The 17,848-nt window shown below is 43.2% G+C and overlaps 1 protein-coding gene across 5 annotated transcripts in view; it reads right to left on the minus strand.

Annotated features, from left to right (window-relative positions):
• Window positions 1–11,635, minus strand: part of LOC140127722 (acyl-CoA dehydrogenase family member 11-like) — a 39,134-nt gene extending 27,499 nt beyond the window's left edge. Inside the window, exons 1-3 of one of the 5 annotated variants that reach the window (XM_072148753.1) lie at window positions 11,483–11,572; window positions 3,367–3,479; window positions 3–276 (exon numbers count right to left, since the gene is read on the minus strand). In XM_072148753.1, the coding sequence (XP_072004854.1) occupies window positions 3–194 (192 nt within the window). In that variant the 5' untranslated portion in view covers window positions 195–276; window positions 3,367–3,479; window positions 11,483–11,572. Of the gene's footprint in view, window positions 1–2; window positions 277–3,366; window positions 3,480–6,130; window positions 6,266–11,482 lie in introns of those variants that run through there. The other 4 variants (XM_072148763.1, XM_072148733.1, XM_072148773.1 and 1 more) reach the window with 4 other exon arrangements.
• Window positions 11,636–17,848: the final 6,213 nt, after the last annotated feature.

A 17,848-nucleotide genomic window follows, 5' to 3' on the forward strand; every position in this document is an offset into this window, starting at 1 on the left:
ACCACAGGTGGAAGATGTCGCCTGAGGTAACTCTGGAGAATAGAATCCTCTAGGAACTGGTTCCCCAACCGAGGCTGATCTTGGAAAAAGTTCCCAATCAATGCACGGGAAAAAGGCATCTTCATTTCTTCCAGAACTGAAAGAGGCTGGATATCAGGGCAGGCAGCGGGAGATGCAATGCTTTTACTACTCATGTAGCAAGCAGGCTGGTAATGTATGTGGAGGTGCCGATTTTTACCAAATCGTTGTGCCACCAGAAGGTGGATTAATTTCACCCTGTAATGGAAAGAAATTAGTAAAGCAGGATATACCATAAATACAGTATGTTAAATAATACCATTGAGGATGGTAGGATTGGAGCAGCACTGCTGTAGATTGAGGATGGCCTATGTATCCCTACTTCTTACATATGAAATTTTATTTGGAAATGTTTTATTACAATGGTAAAGAAACTAGATCTTCTGAACATGTTACTACACAAGCAACGGCAGACAACTACTCTGAAGGCTGCATTCAGACAAACGTGTGCTTGCCTAGCCGTAGTCAAGGCCAGCACCATTAGCTCACTGGAGAGGAGGAGGGATGAGTGCTCCTCACCCCTCCTCTCTCCCCTCTCCACAGGAAACGGCGCTGTACGGTCGTTCTTATGGCAGAAGATAGAACATGATCTATCTTTTTTGCAGCCACGGCATGGTGCGGTGATGGTCATACATCCCCACAACGGTCCTCTGAATGATTCAGATCTGAATCTGGCGCTCCTGCACTGCTCCAATAGAGTGTACCAACATTTATTTGGTGCACCTTCAACATAGAGCGTGCAACACAATCCTGTCAAGTCACAGTAATAAATGTGGGACACCGTCCAACTCTGCAGCGGAACGCTCCTTTACAAAATACTGGTGCAGACACTTCATAGATACACATGCAAGTGATTTGCATGTTCTTCTTAGTGCAAGGTCAGACAGAAAACTGGCACAAATAATTAAAATGTGGGCCAGTATTTATACAGATTGATATTTTTGTACTGTATGTTGTAAGCTCACGTCTGGAAAACGCTTGATATGTATTTACAACGCATGGCAAAAACAACATGTGAACCCAGGCTAAACTATACTTTTTTGTTTGTTTCCACCCAGACAGTAAATCAATGCACTCAGTCCTGCACAAGCAGAAGACATATTCTGCTTTTTACCGAGCAAACTAGTTCCAAGCTCTACACCAGTAATGGCGAACCTTTTAGAGACCGAGTGCCCAATCTACAACCAAGACCCACTTATTTATCGCAAAGAAATTTAATTTGTGATTGATACTCCCTTCTCTGTCTCAGCTTTCATTGATACCAGCACCCTGAGGACACTAATAAAGCAGAAAATAGAAGAAATTTGGATGATCAAGATCTGTCCACATTTTCCCACTCCTCCAGTAGTCCCAGGTAGCACAGTCACTTTAAAATAGCTCTGTGCACAGCAAGTCCTGGGCTGTCTGGGACTGCAGGAAGATACTTGGAGTCATCTCTGGTGATGGCCTGGGTGCCCACAGAAAGGGCTCTGAGTGCCACCTCTGGCACCAGTGCCATAGGTTAGCCACCACTGCTCTACACTGATCAAGAGCAAAAACTCAGAAACAGATCCGTGCATAGGGGGCCCTTTCTGTATGGATTAGAGATTTACTGATTTGACTCATATCCCAATTCATGCCCACCACTTGAGTCAGGCATTGATTTATGGGAAACAACCTGACCTAGGGTGGCACTAGAAATGCAGTTTTCCAGACTCTTGGTCCATGAACTACTCTAGCAGCTTATTCACTTTAGTAAAATCAATTAGCACATAACCTCCAACAGCAAATGACAGATTTTTCTCACTACAAGAGAACCTTGAGAAGATGGTTAGCAGACTTGAGTAGGCATGGAAGCTCTCCAAGTTACAAGCTAACATAATTACACTAACCTCCAGGGTGGATCGGGTTGAGTATTTTAACCCCAACAACTACTATTCTTTGCAAGGTACTTTTCAAGGACTCAACAGCTGTATGCTATTCAATAATTGCTAAAAGAATCTCACTATAACATTTCTAACTACTAACAGACTGCCTAAATTCCTATCCATATCACATGTATTGCCTATGTTAGAAAAGTTCTTTAATCTGCCTAAGGGATAAATACTTCCAAGATTTGATGATAACAACAGCCATGAAACAAATATGATCAAAAAGAACTGCCCTAATAAAGGAAAATAACAACAACCAAATACAAAATAGTCCTATACTTTTGAATATCCACGTGCCATCCTTTGTTATACATAACCAAATTAAATAAAACAAATAAAGACAAACATTAGCAATAACTGCGTTACACAAAAAAAGGAAATCGGACAACCCCAATTACTGTCATTTGCAGGGTTAATCATCTTGTGTCAGTAGAGTGTTTTCATTGTCCATGCAAGGAACCCAAACCTTGCCAAACTTGTCAGGGCAACCCTTGTGTTGGTAGACCTCCTTCCAGCAGGGTGTTCCCCTAGCTGCATAGGTTAGCTTATATACTTGGAGATCAGAATTTGTTAATTCAATCCAGCAGGCTAAGATCGGAGTCCTTGTGGTTTCCAATTCAGCAATATTACCTTCCTGCCATAGAGCAACAGCATCCAGAGAAGAATCTTCTCGTATTTAGTGTGAAGAGCATCGTTCACCAAGCCAAGGAGAGGCACCCGATGGGAGCACATCATCAAGAAAGGAGTGGATGGACGCTCCATAATTATAAATAGATGGACATTTCCAGGTCATGTATAGAAAAGTTCTAGTCACCTCCTAACACTAAGTAGATACATCCAGAGCCTACGCATTCCAAGTCCATCCTGCAGTTCCCCCATTGAATGTGGTGCCCCTTCAAAACTGGGCCATTCTCTTATTTAAAGTTGATAAACTGACTTCCCCTTCCAGGAGGCTGCAAAAGGACCGATCTCTAATTTCATAGTGAATGGACGGTGTAGACAAAATCTGTGTATGGAAGAATTAGCAACAATATTCTCATGTCAGAGATTTTGTCACTGTTTTGCACTTGTCTTTGTAAATCATGTTCAGAAGAGGCGGCTACACAAAGATAAGGTATAATGGAAAGATTTGCACCTGTTCTGTGTTTTTCACCCTCATTTGGTTATGGCTCACAGTAATTGATACAAATCACTGATCAAAGCACAATGTGAATAATGCCTAAGGGTAGAGAAGACTTCTTGGTTTTCATGATATTTAGTTTCTAATCTTGTGAAATCCCACATTATATTGCAGCTCTGTGCCAGATTATGAGATTTTCTGTATTCTAAAAGGTCAAATTAAAGGCCTATCAGTATAATTTTTTATAGTTCTGCCCACCTAATCTGTTTGTCTATTCCTACGTTATCTGGGGCCTGTCTTTTCTCTGCTGCAGGGATGTGTCATAAACAAAACAAAGCTCTTCTTCTCGTAGCCCGGAAGTCTTGCATCATCTGGAATGTTAATGAAAATAGGTTATTGCCAACTTCCCACCTCCTGATTATACAAGTATGTGGAAAGTAAAAGAAAGTGAGCAGACATAGCCACGGGTCGCTTTGAAGTTTCAAGGAAAATGTAGGCTAAGCCTGGGAATTGCCCTCTTATTGATCATCATGTAGACATAGCAAGCTCTGACTAAGTCAAGTCATGAGTCTATAAATAAAATAAATCGCCTAAGCCGATACTACACTATCACCTCATAAGTGGAACATCCCACATATTTAAAAACCCAATACAAAGATATATATTACAATCAGAACTGCAATGCAAATATGAAAACTAAAGCAAGAAAAAAACAAAAAAACAAAGGCAGACAAAAGGACGGCGCCTCGTATAATACTGTAAAGCTAAAAGGATAAGATAGTAGTGCGGTGTCCAAAAGGACAAAAAATAAATAAGTAGTGGGGTGTATATAGACTGACCCCCCCCCCCCCCCCCCCAGAGGTGTGCTCACCTTCAGCTTGCTGGTATTTATCCATAGGCTAAACCAGTAATCCAATAGACGAAGGGAGGGGTTTGGTACCCGAAAAAGAGGCTGGTACATTTTCGAAGACTCTCATCCGAATAGCGCCGTACAAGCCTCTTTTTTGGGTACCAAACCCCTCCCTTCAGCTATCGCAATGTAAATATGTAAGCAGAGGCCCTAACAATCGTTCAAAACAGCACCGAAAATACCAACAAATAATAAACATATAGTAGAGAGGAGAAAAACGAGGGAGAGACAGGCGCACGGTGTAGCATTTACAAAAATTATCGAGATATAGTTCTATTCGTCATATAGATGGGTTCTCACCGTTTTAGGTTGTGAGTCATGAATAATGAAGGGTGTAGTCAAGACCTGAAATGCGTCTCAATTTTATTGTTTTTTATTGAGCTAGTCCATGTGCTCAAGATAAAGATGAAAAAAACTATTATTTGATGAAGAATAAAAGTATTCTCTAACATCAGAAAGGCTGACAGGTCCAACACGATGAACATGCAATCTGATCAGTGGATAACAATATATAAAGCTGGAGGGGCTGAGTACATTGCTACATAGTTATACACTTTACGAGAACTCAGAGTATTAAATTATCACATAATTTAACCCACACTATGAACACTATAATATAGGTGTCGGTTCACAAAATGCAACCCATGAAAACTTCAATTCAAACTTAAAAAGGAAAAAGAAAACATGTCCGACATACTCTAGATCTGTGAAATACAAATGGTGTTCACAGTTCGGATCACATATTGTTCGCCAAAACCAGAAGTGGGTCAAAACAGAACAGGTGCAAATGTTTCCATTATATCTTATCTGTGTAGAGTCTCCACTCCTGCAGATGGATTTTTAAAGGCTTGTATTGGGGTAAAAGCCGTGATAAAGTCGCAATTCCTGTGCATGGCCAGGGATTACAACTATTTACCCCTTACACCTCCATTGCCAAGTATGCCAATGTTTGATAAATCCCCCCTTAGTCTTTACTCATAACACCAAGTCACTGGCATAGGAATGAGGCTTAACGGATAAGAAAACAAGATCTGAGTCAATAGATCAATAGGCTGAAATAGGGACTGAAATAATTGCAATTAATGAAGATGCACCAGTAATTGTGATTATTTTCCACCTACACGCCAAGTGTGCCTTCCCCACGCCTATGAGAATAGGGGCTTACACTGAATTTTTCACCAGATACCTACATACCAATCCACTTAAGGGTACATTCGGACGGTAGCATACTCACCCAGATCAGATCCTAGATGAGCACAGGGCCGGGGTTAAAGAGATGCATGGGGTTTGCGCTCCTCTCTCCTTCTCCATTTATATGCAGACTAGTTGCTGTGACGCAAATCTGCCAAAATATGGGACATATCCTATATTATGCCCCATAGCCACCAAGTTGCTGATGGTGCAGCGACAAACTGTGACCAAGAGCTATAGACTTCTATTGTGGTTGTGACCTATCTGCAATTGTTGCGCCCAGATCACGGCTACATTTCCAGCCGTCTGAATGAGCCCTAACTTTCTTCCTACAAAATAAGTTTAAAGGGTGATAGGGTCCTTTGACATCCAGCTAATTCGTAATTTTGATAATGGTTTTGTGAGTGGTTTCTGAAAAACAGAATGAGAACAAAAGATCTTTCATTCACATTCCCTTCCTCATCGGTAGCCCTCATTACTTTTCCACTATAAATAAGAGAGGTGCGTAACGGGACATAAAGTCATAAAGTCATGCTACCTGGATATCCACTGTGTGTTGAAATTACGGCAGGTAAAGACAATTTCAATCAAATTTGCAATCAAATATTAGTTCCCTATTTGGTCATAGAAGGGAACAGTGTGGTAGCTAAGCAGTTAATACCTGGGCTCCTGGATTCAATCCTGACAAGGGCAACACCTATATGGAGATTGTATGTTCTCCCCATGTTTGTGTGGGTTTCCTCCTACGCAACAAAGACATACTGGTAGCAGACAAGCCAACACATACTGATTTACAGTGAGTCACCTTTTTGTAGTCCTCTTCAACCCCTCCGGTTGTGAACTATAGTTTTAACCCTGTTTTTGAGGATAGGAGCATTTATATAAAAAATAACAAAAATAATATGTGCAGGGAGCTCATACCGCATGAAAGAACTTTTCCTACCCCAGGGGGGATTTAGGGGGATTCCTGTTTGCTGATGAAGGTGAGCAGCTCCCCCAGCAGCAGATGCCCATGGTATGTGAGGAGTATCCAGATCCGGAACAGGATGCGGGCAACATGCATTAGACACTGGGTGAGGAGGAGGAGATACCAAGACACATGCTGCATAATTATTATTGTGTAATATTAGTATTTGGTTCCGCAACAAAAGCAGAAGAGTTTTTGCTTTGCTGAATGCCCAGACTTTGAATAAGACTCCTCATCTTTAGGCTACACAACAGAAAAGAGAGTGGTAGAATCACAGAGTGTGACCACAATGGAAAGGAAAGGCAATGATGAAGGTGTCGGTGCTGCTGTTTTGCGCAGAGGCAGGGACTGATGCCACAGGGCCTGTCCTGGACAGTGGTTTGTTTTCTACATGGAAAAAAAAACCTTCCCATACGCCAATGGTTCTTCCTTTTGTCAATGAATGATAAAAATATTAAATCAAATAGTTAACAGTAATTGAACATTTTGGAGATAACTGGACTTCTGCAATGATCTCTGCTGTGAACGTTTACCAAGTCGAAAATCACCCAATGTAAATTGCTGCCAACCTGCCTCATTTGTCCCCAGCCTTTAAAGGCGGGTACAGTGGGTACAAGTAAAAACACACAAAAAATTACATACTTCGCCAAGACACCACCTCCCGTGCAGCATCCCTCTGTTGTAGGGGTTGGTCACAAAACCACTGGGTCCTATCAGCAGGCACAGTAGTCACAGGAGCAAGAACAGTGATGTCCCTAAAAAACTTGGCTAGGTTATAGCTGAAGTCTCCTCCACTGCCTGGATTTCAGTTCTGAAGCACTGGACCTCCACTAGAGGCACCATAGGTTCTATTATGTTGGGGGCCTCTAGTAATTCTGTCTGCTCTCATGCCAAAGAAGGAATTGAGTAACACTTACAGCTGATAACTCTTACAGCTGTTCATTGCAGCCTGGGGCTAAAGTACGATAAATTAGAAACATACAGAGGTCTGTCTGTAACTAGGAGTTGTCAGGTGTTAAGTCAGGATACTGCCTGGTTTAGTTTCTTTCTACAGTTAGTGAAGTCACAAAAATCTTGGAAATCTGAAAGGGTTCACTTCATTCTGTAACTGTACCTACTGAGACGTGTAAAAAATGATAATAATTATTTATGTTTTGTAATTTGTGCGTGTGTACAATACCATACAGAAACGTCCATAAAGCTTAAAGGGAACCTACCACCACGAATCTACCTATAAAGGTAGATCGGGTGGTAGGTGGATGTAAGGGACGTGAGGAGAGCTCTTTTTAGAGCCGGCTACGCCCCAGTAGCCACATTACTCCTCCTACCCTGTTGTGTGCGGCGCGCAGCTCCTCGTAGCTGCGCGCCCTCGTCGGATATGCGCATGCGCAGAACGCCGGCTGAGCAGTCCCAGCTCCGAGGCCGGAGCTACTGCGCATGCGCAGTAGCCGGCTTGTCAGACGAGGGCGCGCAGCTACGAGGAGCTGCGCGCCGCACACAACAGGGTAGGAGGAGTAATGTGGCTACTGGGGCGTGGAGTAGCCGCGCTGTGCAGCCTCGTGCCGGCTACTCCACGCCCCAGTAGCCGCATAACTAAATTTACATATTCGGTCAATAAAGTTTCCCAAAAGTTAGCAGGGACGTGAGGATTAGCTCTAAAAAGAGCTCTCCTCACGTCCCTTACATCCACCTACCACCCGATCTACCTTTATAGGTAGATTCGTGGTGGTAGGTTCTCTTTAAGGACTGAAATAAAGCTAGGTAAGCCAGGACACCAGATCAGAAGATACGTAAACTTCTATTTTCTGAACTTTAGTGATATGAGGTTTTAGACAAAGATGTCAAAACACTTATTACAACAGAAATACATAGTGGAAATATTTTCAGAAAATGCTGACAATCCACCTTATCTATGATCCTTGATGACAATCACACATCAGATAAAATCTGCAGTTATCTAAAGAAGCTGAGCTCATATGGTGGTGAAGGAAACAAAGAGGCACATAAGTACAGCTTCCGAAAAACAAAGTATAACTCTAAAGATTAGCTTTCAGCCTCCTGCATAGCCCTTGTGTCTGGCTAAGTCCACAGTGGCTAAAAGTAGAAATTCAGTTGTTACGTACATATCAACTCTGGAGCATTTGCTGACCCTCATCCTATAGATACGGGTATTTAAGGGAACAACCGCTATAACAAGGAAAATACACAATAAAAATTAAAAAACTACATGAGTGCCTTTTTTGCACGACAACAATGTTGCTATTATTATTTCATGCTATGAGTTATACATTGTGCATCATTAATATTTTTTTTTATGGTTCTTTAAAGCAAATCTACCAGTTTGTATAAGGCATTATTAACCAAACGCACCTTTAGAAAGGTGTAAGACAGCTGAGGAAGGTTCAGGTCCTGTATAGTCAAGGGACCAAACGGTTTGTGCAAAAAAACTATGCAAGCCTCCGGTGCTCTTGTGTTCGTTACACAGGGCGCTCGGGTATTATCCAAATTATGCACGCCCACAGCGTGCTTGAGGTAGCACTGCCCACCCTCCTTTCTTCCTTCCCAGGTGACATCACTGAGCTCTCAGAAGCTGTAGTGCGGCCGCGCTAGCACTAGGTATTTTGCACACCTCCGTTGGTGGTGTGTTGTGCATAGCAAACTGGAAACACGGGAAGTGTCTTGTGTATCTTTGGAGGCTTCCAGGTTGGTTGGTGCTACTGCGCATGCTCTGCAGCTCCCAAGAGCTCAGCTATGTCACTGTCTCTTGGGAAGGAAGAAAGGAGGGCGGGCAGTGCTAACTCGAGCACGCTGTGGGCGTGCATAATTAGGATAACACCTAGGTGCATTAGCATAATTTCAAAATTGTTTATTCTCACCGCCTGGACTATAAAAGAGCTGAACTTACCTCAGCTGTCTAATACCTGTCTAAAGGAATTCTATGGTAAATAATGCCTCATTCAAAGTGGTAGATTTCCTTTAATGCTAGCGAGACCGTTGCCCATCCACAAAAATCACATTCGTTGGCACTGTTATCAGTGTGTTGTCTCCATGTCTGCTTTTACCCCATCCGCAAAATTAAAGAAAAAAAACACAGATGGTTGACTAAAATTAAATGGCAAAACATCTGACATCATCATCTGAGAAAAAATGGTCCGCAGATGGACAAAATTTGTCTATGAAGCACATGTGAAGATAAAAAAATAGTACATGCTGCAATTTTTAAAGTATGGATCACAGGTCGTTGAAAAAAACGCAGGTCAAGACTGGAGCACTGGGCATCCACGGGAGCGACAGAACCTCATTATCATAATTTTATAATTGGTTTTTGGGCCTAACCACTCGGTTTAGAGATTTAACAAGATAGGTTTCTGCTTCAGTGTAGCTAGAGCATTCTGAAGGTAGAAAACAAATGGTAAATTCCCTTTAAGGTGACCAAACTTATAGACGGACCCCTTTGCCCCCTGTGACCTATAGTGATACTCTCTGGATGCTGATAATTTACGGTACTAAACATTTTGTCTGGATTTACACTGTACAAGTTCCAACTTACATATAAATTCTAATTAATAACAAACCTACAGAACATGTCATATAACCTAACATCCTATTTCTTTTTGTTTCTGTGATTTTTTGTAAAGGAAGAAAACGTTAGATTATATGACTCCTGCATGTGTAGCTTCCCCGATCAGATCCGCCGGAGTTCACATTCTTCTTCCTGGTGCATGTAAGTGCTTGATCTTGCGACACAAATCGGAAGTTAAATCCCGCGCTCAGTCCGAATCAGTTGGATCTTCCGACGGCCCACACCTGACTTCTGTCGCATGAAAGCCGGTGTCGATGTGCCAAAATCCGATCGTGTGCGACACAATCCCATTTTAAATCCCTGCCCCGCCAGCGTGATCCCAGAAAAGTCGGAAAACCCGATGGAAAGGCGGCCGCGGGACCTTTAGTAAATAAGCTCCATTGTTGTCGCTCATTTCCTGCATCACACTGGTGCTTACAGGTTTCAGGTCATTGCCTGGCCCATTATTCCTAGGAGGTCACGGGACCCACTATGTGACAATAAGTCACATAAATGGAACACAGCGTCAATTCAGTTTTCCAAGGGGCATCACTTCTTGTGTTGTCTCCTAAACTGGGTAGGCATCTTATTTGATGAATGTCTTCCTGTGACTAACACCTCCAAACCTTTCAGCTATGGGAAGGCCAGGTGTACAAGAGAGACAAGGTGCTGGGGTGTCCCAAGCAATAACTCAGTGATTGGTGAGGGTCTGACTTCTGCAACTCCACCAATCTGCAAAACAGGGGTCCCTTTCCCACTTATGGGTGAAGCAATGTGATAGGTTGTTACATGCAATAGTATGGAAATGTCAGAAATTGCAGAGCACAGCACTTCAATTTACTGTTAGTGAGAGTGTTGGAAATAGCTGAGCACAATGTTCTGCAATTTGTGACATTCCCATACTGCTGAATGGAGCAGCCAAGTCCCCTGCTCATCTTAAGTTCCTCCCATTAGTGAGAACATGACTCCCATTCTCTAGATTGCTGGAGGTCCCAGTAGTTAGACAGTCACAGATCCCCTTGTTATCCCCTATGCAGTCATAGAGAATATCTTGAAAATTTGGTACAACCCCATGCTGTTAAAGCACATCTACCACCAGGATGAAAGCTTGTAAACCAGGCACACTGACATACTGGCTTTTAAAGTTATGCAAATGAGTCTGAAGGGCTCCAAGCTCCATTAACACCTATGGAGGCTGGAGCCCCTCGGGCTCATTTGCATAATTTGAAATGCCATTTTATGTGAAAACCAGAACATAAAAAGCTAAGGGCAGTTCCTGCCAGAGGGGTTGCACACCAGTATGTCCGTGTGCTTGGTTTACAATCCTTCATCCTGGTAGTAGATGTCCTTTAAGCTTCACCAACCCAGTGTAGCTGTTGCACTAGGGGAGCTAGTAGGGTAACACAGCCATATGTCACAGCTGACATCCGCTGTCCATGGACAGCATTATGGTCTGATAAAACACACAATCCATAAACAAAATAATAAAACTTTTATATGAGCCATTTGTTTCAGGAATGACAGATCGGGAGAGGTGAGAGGTTAATGTAATAGTAGGGTCACATTTCTACCATTAGGATATCGGACTCTCTCAATAATAGGCTCCCGCTTACTCCAGCAGCAGTAAACACTAACAATGCAACGAGTTGGCTCTTTTATTAGTGCACATTGTATGGGGGTCACCGTGTAGCACACAGTAATGGCGTCCCCCTGCGCCCCGCTCTCCCGCACCCCCGCCGGTTACCCTTTCTTTGTACGTGTCATTGACGGTCTTCACTTGAACTCTGGCACAGACAGGAAAAACAGGTCAGGTGATCTGCTGAGGGGCGTGGCTAACAGGACACGCCTCTAAGTCTCATGATGATCTGCCGAGGGTGTGGTCGTATCGGGAGTAGGGATGACGTCACCGCGATGTGCTGGAGCTGGCCTTCTGCAGCTGGGGGGTCAGTGACGTCATCTGTGTCAATAGTCTCAAGCCTTGTTGTGGTGTAGGATGATTGTTGTGTTTGTATTACTGTAATATCCTCTCAGCATATCCCTATTAACCTTTTTCCTATTCCCCGCTTCTTATTTGCAGAGCTTGTATTCCCTGCACCTCTCCACACTGTTACAGTGCATATATTAAGACTGGCTTGTAATATCAGTTGTAGGCAGCACAAGGGTGAAACAGGGAACATGATGGAAATTATTTGCAGTCTAAAAAACTGTCTCCACACCATCCACCTTTATGGAAAATGTCTGGAAAAGTCACTATTCTTTATGCAGCCACAGCTAAGCTTCATAAACGTGTAATTCCCTGTATGGAGGATGAGTAACCTAATAGTCATGGTGTGTGACCAGAGATCATTCATTGCACTACTGCCACTACTTGTAGTATCTCTGTATCTTGCATCTTAAAGGGCACCTACCACCACGATTCTGCCTATAAAGGTAGAACGGGTAGTACCGTAGGTGCATGTATGGGACGTGAGGATAGCCCTTTTTAGAGCTAATCCTCACATCCCGGCTATATTTTAGAAACTTTATTAGGCTAATATGTAAATTTTGTTAAGTGGCTACAGGGGCGTGGAGTAGCCGGACATGAGGCTACTTGTCGCGGCTACTGCACGCCCCAGTAGCCTCTTTTTTCCTCCTGCCCTGACATCTTCAGTGAGCAGCCTCGTCCACGAAGCCGGAGTTCTGCACATGCGCAGTAGCTCAGGCCTCGGAGCTGTGCCCGAGCAGCCGCAGGCCTGCGTTCTGCTCCTGGGCAGAATACCGGCTTCTCAGACGAGGACAACTTGGTAATCTTAATTGACCTGAATGGTAAAGGTTTATTCTGATATCATGTCAAATAGTGAGAAAAACATGCACATGTGTCTTTTATATAGTGTCTGTGTCAGGATTCGGGATGAGTGGATCCTCTGGACCATCGCGGGAGGTGGTACTAGCCAACACCTGGGACCAGAATCTAAGTGGCACTAGGTCTTCACCAGAGCCCGCCGCAAAGCTGGATGGTCTTGCTGAGACAGGGTACCACCAGGTTGTTCCACAGGTGCGGCTAGCCCACGGTGGCAACCGAGGTCGAGGTAACTTAGTAGGAGACAGTCTCGTGGTCAGGTCCAGGCACAGGGTCAGGGCAGGCAGCAGAGATGCAAAGTCAAGTCTAGTCCGGAGTCAGCAACGGGAGGTCCAAGCAGAGGGGAATGGGAACACAGGACACGGGAACTTGGGAGCAGGAACACATAGAAGCAGACACACACGGGAGCAGGAAGGCAGGAGACACAGGAACGCAGGAATATCGCTAGGGAGCTTTTTCTAAGGCTGTGAGGCACAAAGATCCGGCGGGGAATAGAGGAAGTGGCCGGCTTTTATAAAATTCCTGTAAATGACCAGAACCAATTAGCGGTGTGCTGGCCCTTTAAATCCTCGAGCGCTGCCGCACACCCTAGGTGGCGGGGCCACGCGCGCCGCGCTGCAGTACGGGGGAACTATGGGGGCCGCGCAGGTGCTGGGGACCGGAGCGAGACACCCACAGATGTGGGTCGGGGGGACACCCTTAACAGTCTGTAAATGTATATTATGTTGGAGTGCTGCGTACAAGATCCTTAAAGTGGTTTTCCAGTTACATGAGAGAATGTTTCTGTGGCGCAGTACTCAGGTTGTTTGTTAACACCTCCACTGGACCGAACTTGTCGGCAAACGGGTAACTGATGAAGCCAATTTGTGGTCTCAGCTATCACAGGAAAGATAATGCAGACATAACTGCAGTTGTGCCCTGTACCTTGTAGAGACTGTTAGAAGGGAGCATGTATAAACCTGAGAGTCACTGAAATATATTTCCGATAATGTTCTTTCTAAACTGAAGTGTTTTAATACAGACAGGTTTCTTCATGTAACACAATAAACGACTAAGGGTCAGAACGCCGCACTTTCGTCGGGCTTCCCGAATATTTCCAATTTGCGAATTGCCCCGGGATTTTGGCGCACGCAATCGGATTGTGGCGCATCGGCGCCGGCTTTCACATGACAGAAATCGGGGGGCTTCGCAAGATCAAGCACTTACACCAGTGATGGCGAACCTTTTGGAGACAGTGTGCCCAAACTACAAGCAAAATCTACTTTTTTGCCGAGAAGTGACAACATGGCTTTTTAAGCAGTAACTTCTAGCTACCTGTTCTTCCACATCTTTCAATTGTATCAGCCCCCTGAGGCCACCAATACAGTTGAAAGAAGGAGGGCAAATTATAGATTCCTCCATGCTCTCTGTAGAGGATGAATGGTGGTTCCAGCAGGATGACCTCCAAAGATATTGCAGTTCTGCCAACACCTTCTCACTTTTCCCGCAGTTCCTAACAGCCAATGAAGTGTCACTTAAGTGTCTCTTAAGTTGCCTGGGACTGCAGGGAAATTTGGTGGATTTGGTCATACTTGGTGAACTTTGCCCAGGGGCAATGATCTGAGTGCCCACAGAAATGGCTCCGAGTGCCACTTCTGGCACCCGTGCCATAGGTTCGCCACCACTGACTTACATGCACTGGGAAGACGAAGGTGAACTTCAGCGGACCTCGGCGCAGCAATGACACCTGCTGGATATCGGGCGCACGGTCTTAGTGAATGCCGGTAGACCCGAATCCTTGTCGGACAACGCACCGCGGGATCGCGACTGGACCGTGTAAGTAAATGAGCCCCAGTATGTCATGCAATTCATTTAGAACTGGATTTCTTAGGAAGATTTATTCCTGTTATTTGACCAGTTTACATGCTGCCTCCCCTGATCCACTGACAAAACAGCAAACATTTGTTTGTCATCTAGTTTATTCTTTTATGCTGCATAAAAGATTCAGGATTATAAGCGGCACAACATCTTGTCTAAATAGCTTCCTCTAATCAAACGGAGGAACAATCACAGAAGTGGTTATTTTTTTACCGTGATTTTTTTGTTGATCTATTTTAAAGATGGCTACAAACTAGAACAGATCTAACATCTTCAAGTCCAAAGGGAATTGTAACATTTCAGCCAGGTGCTTGGCTTTACTGGCCTGTAAGCACAACAACAAGGCACAATGGCCCAAATTTATCAATAGTGAGGTAAACTGCACTAAGTGCAATTTGTCTCATGAATGTGTAGGGTGCACCAGATAATTAAATACTAGCGCACCATCTTCTTTTAATAAATAATAATAATTCCTTTATTTATGTAGCGCACACAGAGCTTGCCAAATCTTTCCCTGTCCGTGCTCCTTTAACATACAAAATTCTGTCGAGTTGCTGTATTAAATAATGTGTCGCAGACGCTGACAAAGCACTAATATGCCCCTTAAGGTCTTGTTGGCACAGTGCAAACACAACACAATACTGGCTCAAACACTTCTTAAATACATGTGCAAGCTCCAAAGATGTTCTTTCCGGTGCAAAGTAGAACAGAAAACTGGCGCAGACAGGGTCATTTTATCTGGAAAGTTTAATTTGTGGTTAAGACAGTAATGTAAAACGGAAATCTTTGGGTATATTAGTCATCCTGTTAGTAGGTGGTCTAATAAGGAATTGCACAAGAAGGGTGGTGTTCATCCATCACATGAAAGTACTTGGTGTGAAATTGTTTTGGACAATGTCTTAAACTAGATGATGCAGAAAGAAACTTAATTAATGAAAATCTCTCACAAAATGTATGTGAATGTTCTTCCATTCTGAGTGATATGAGTGAAATCACCAGCAGTGACTTTATCAAGAATTCAAGTTAGCAGGGTTGTGAAGTCAGTAACTCCTCAACTTTTCTAACTCTGACTCCCACATACATGGGGCATATTAAAGTGAAAAAATTTATAGTAATACTATCACCATAATGATACAAAAAAACAAGTTATTTAGGTAGAAGATAAAAAAATATTTATTGGAATAAAACCTTAGAACTACCTTTACTGAATAGTAATTATGCAAAACACTATGTGGAAAAATTTCCTGAATAATATTTGTTTAAGTCTAGAGAACTGCCTCGCTACACTGACTTGGGTTGGTGGCAATACAGTAACCACACGGGCAACATCTCTAACAATTTCTAGACATAGAGGAATTGCCTCATGAACAGTCAGTTTTGATCATTGGTTGAACTTCCAATATCAAGCTTTTCTCTGGGAATAGCTCACTAAGTGTTTCACGTCTTAATTCTTCACAGTCTATAAATGCTAACATGAAGGTTTGGCTTCTATACCTACAGTACTTTTTCATGTGTGTGTTTCTGTATTTCTGAATTTTAAATGTTAGAAAACAGTTTCCCCCTCATATTCTTTGTATATTGTATAGAATCCATCAGAACAGCTAACCTGTGCATTCACATTTTTAGGACATTTTATAATTTTTCCAAATTTTTATGAAAAAATATTCAATAGATACTGCAGTGAACTAATTGTAACAATGTAATATATACACTCATCGGCCACTTTATTAGGTACACCATGCTAGTAACGGGTTGGACCCCCTTTTGCCTTCAGAACTGCCTCAATTCTTTGTGGCATAGATTCAACAAGGTGCTGGAAGCATTCCTCAGAGATTTTGGTCCATATTGACATGATGGCATCACACAGTTGCCGCAGATTTGTCGGCTGCACATCCATGATGCGAATCTCCCGTTCCACCACATCCCAAAGATGCTCTATTGGATTGAGATCTGGTGACTGTGGACTTGAACTCATTGTCATGTTCAAGAAACCAGTCTGAGATGATTCCAGCTTTATGACATGGCGCATTATCCTGCTGAAAGTAACCATCAGATGTTGGGTACATTGTGGTCATAAAGGGATGGACATGGTCAGCAACAATACTCAGGTAGGCTGTGGCGTTGCAATGATGCTCAATTGGTACCAAGGGGCCCAAAGAGTGCCAAGAAAATATTCCCCACACCATGACACCACCACCACCATCCTGAACCGTTGATACAAGGCAGGATGGATCGATGCTTTCATGTTGTTGACTCCAAATTCTGACCCTACCATCTGAATGTCGCAGCAGAAATCGAGACTCATCAGACCAGGCAACGTTTTTCCAATCTTCTACTGTCCAATTTCGATGAGTTTGTGCAAATTGAAGCCTCAGTTTCCGGTTCTTAGCTAAAAGGAGTGGCACCCGGTGTGGTCTTCTGCTGCTGTAGCCCATCTGCCTCAAAGTTCGACGTACTGTGCATTCAGAGATGCTCTTCTGCCTACCTTGGTTGTAACGGGTGGCGATTTGAGTCACTGTTGCCTTTCTATCAGCTCGAACCAGTCTTCCCATTCTCCTCTGACCTCTGGCATCAACAAGGCATTTCCGCCCACAGACCTGCCGCTCACTGGATGTTTTTTCTTTTTCGGACCATTCTCTGTAAACCCTAGAGATGGTTGTGCATGAAAATCCCAGTAGATCAGCAGTTTCTGAAATACTCAGACCAGCCCTTCTGGCACCAACAACCATGCCACGTTCAAAGGCACTCAAATCACCTTTCTTCCCCATACTGATGCTCGTCCAAAACACCGGCTCAAGGGAAAAAGCGCTTCACTCCATGTATGTAGTAAAATATAAATTCTTTATTCCAATCTTCATGATATCGTACAAAAAATGTAAAAAACAGTGGACACACAAAAAGGCACTGAGTCAAGACGAACAAGCCTACGCGTTTCGGATGAACACTACATCCTTATTCATGGCTAACAAAAACCGCAATGATCCTAGACTTATATTGTTGCTCGTTAGGTTGTCAGCTGGTGATCAGCCAATGACATTCGAGCCACATCTAACCAATACGTTCTCTAACAATTTAGGAAACAAAGCGAGTAACAATAAAACAAGAAATAATGTATTATATAAAAAAAGTCTGTCAGATAAAATGAGAACATGCAATACTTTTATATTGATATACATAATTACCAGGTGGTACTATACTATTTTTTATAGCTGGCATATAACGTCTAGTCGTTTATTTAACCCCTTAGGGGTCCGGGTTTCCAAACAGAAAATCCAATAGGTCTCTCTATTGAACATTTTTTTCTTTCGGTCCCCTCCTCGTATTGGGTTAAAAATCCTCTCAATTCCCATACAGGAGAATGATTTACAATCCCCACCATGGGTCAACTGAAAATGTCTCGAGGCCATAGAAATG

The sequence above is a fragment of the Engystomops pustulosus genome, chromosome 1, assembly GCF_040894005.1.
Source record: "Engystomops pustulosus chromosome 1, aEngPut4.maternal, whole genome shotgun sequence".
NCBI classification, from domain to species: Eukaryota; Metazoa; Chordata; class Amphibia; order Anura; family Leptodactylidae; genus Engystomops; species Engystomops pustulosus.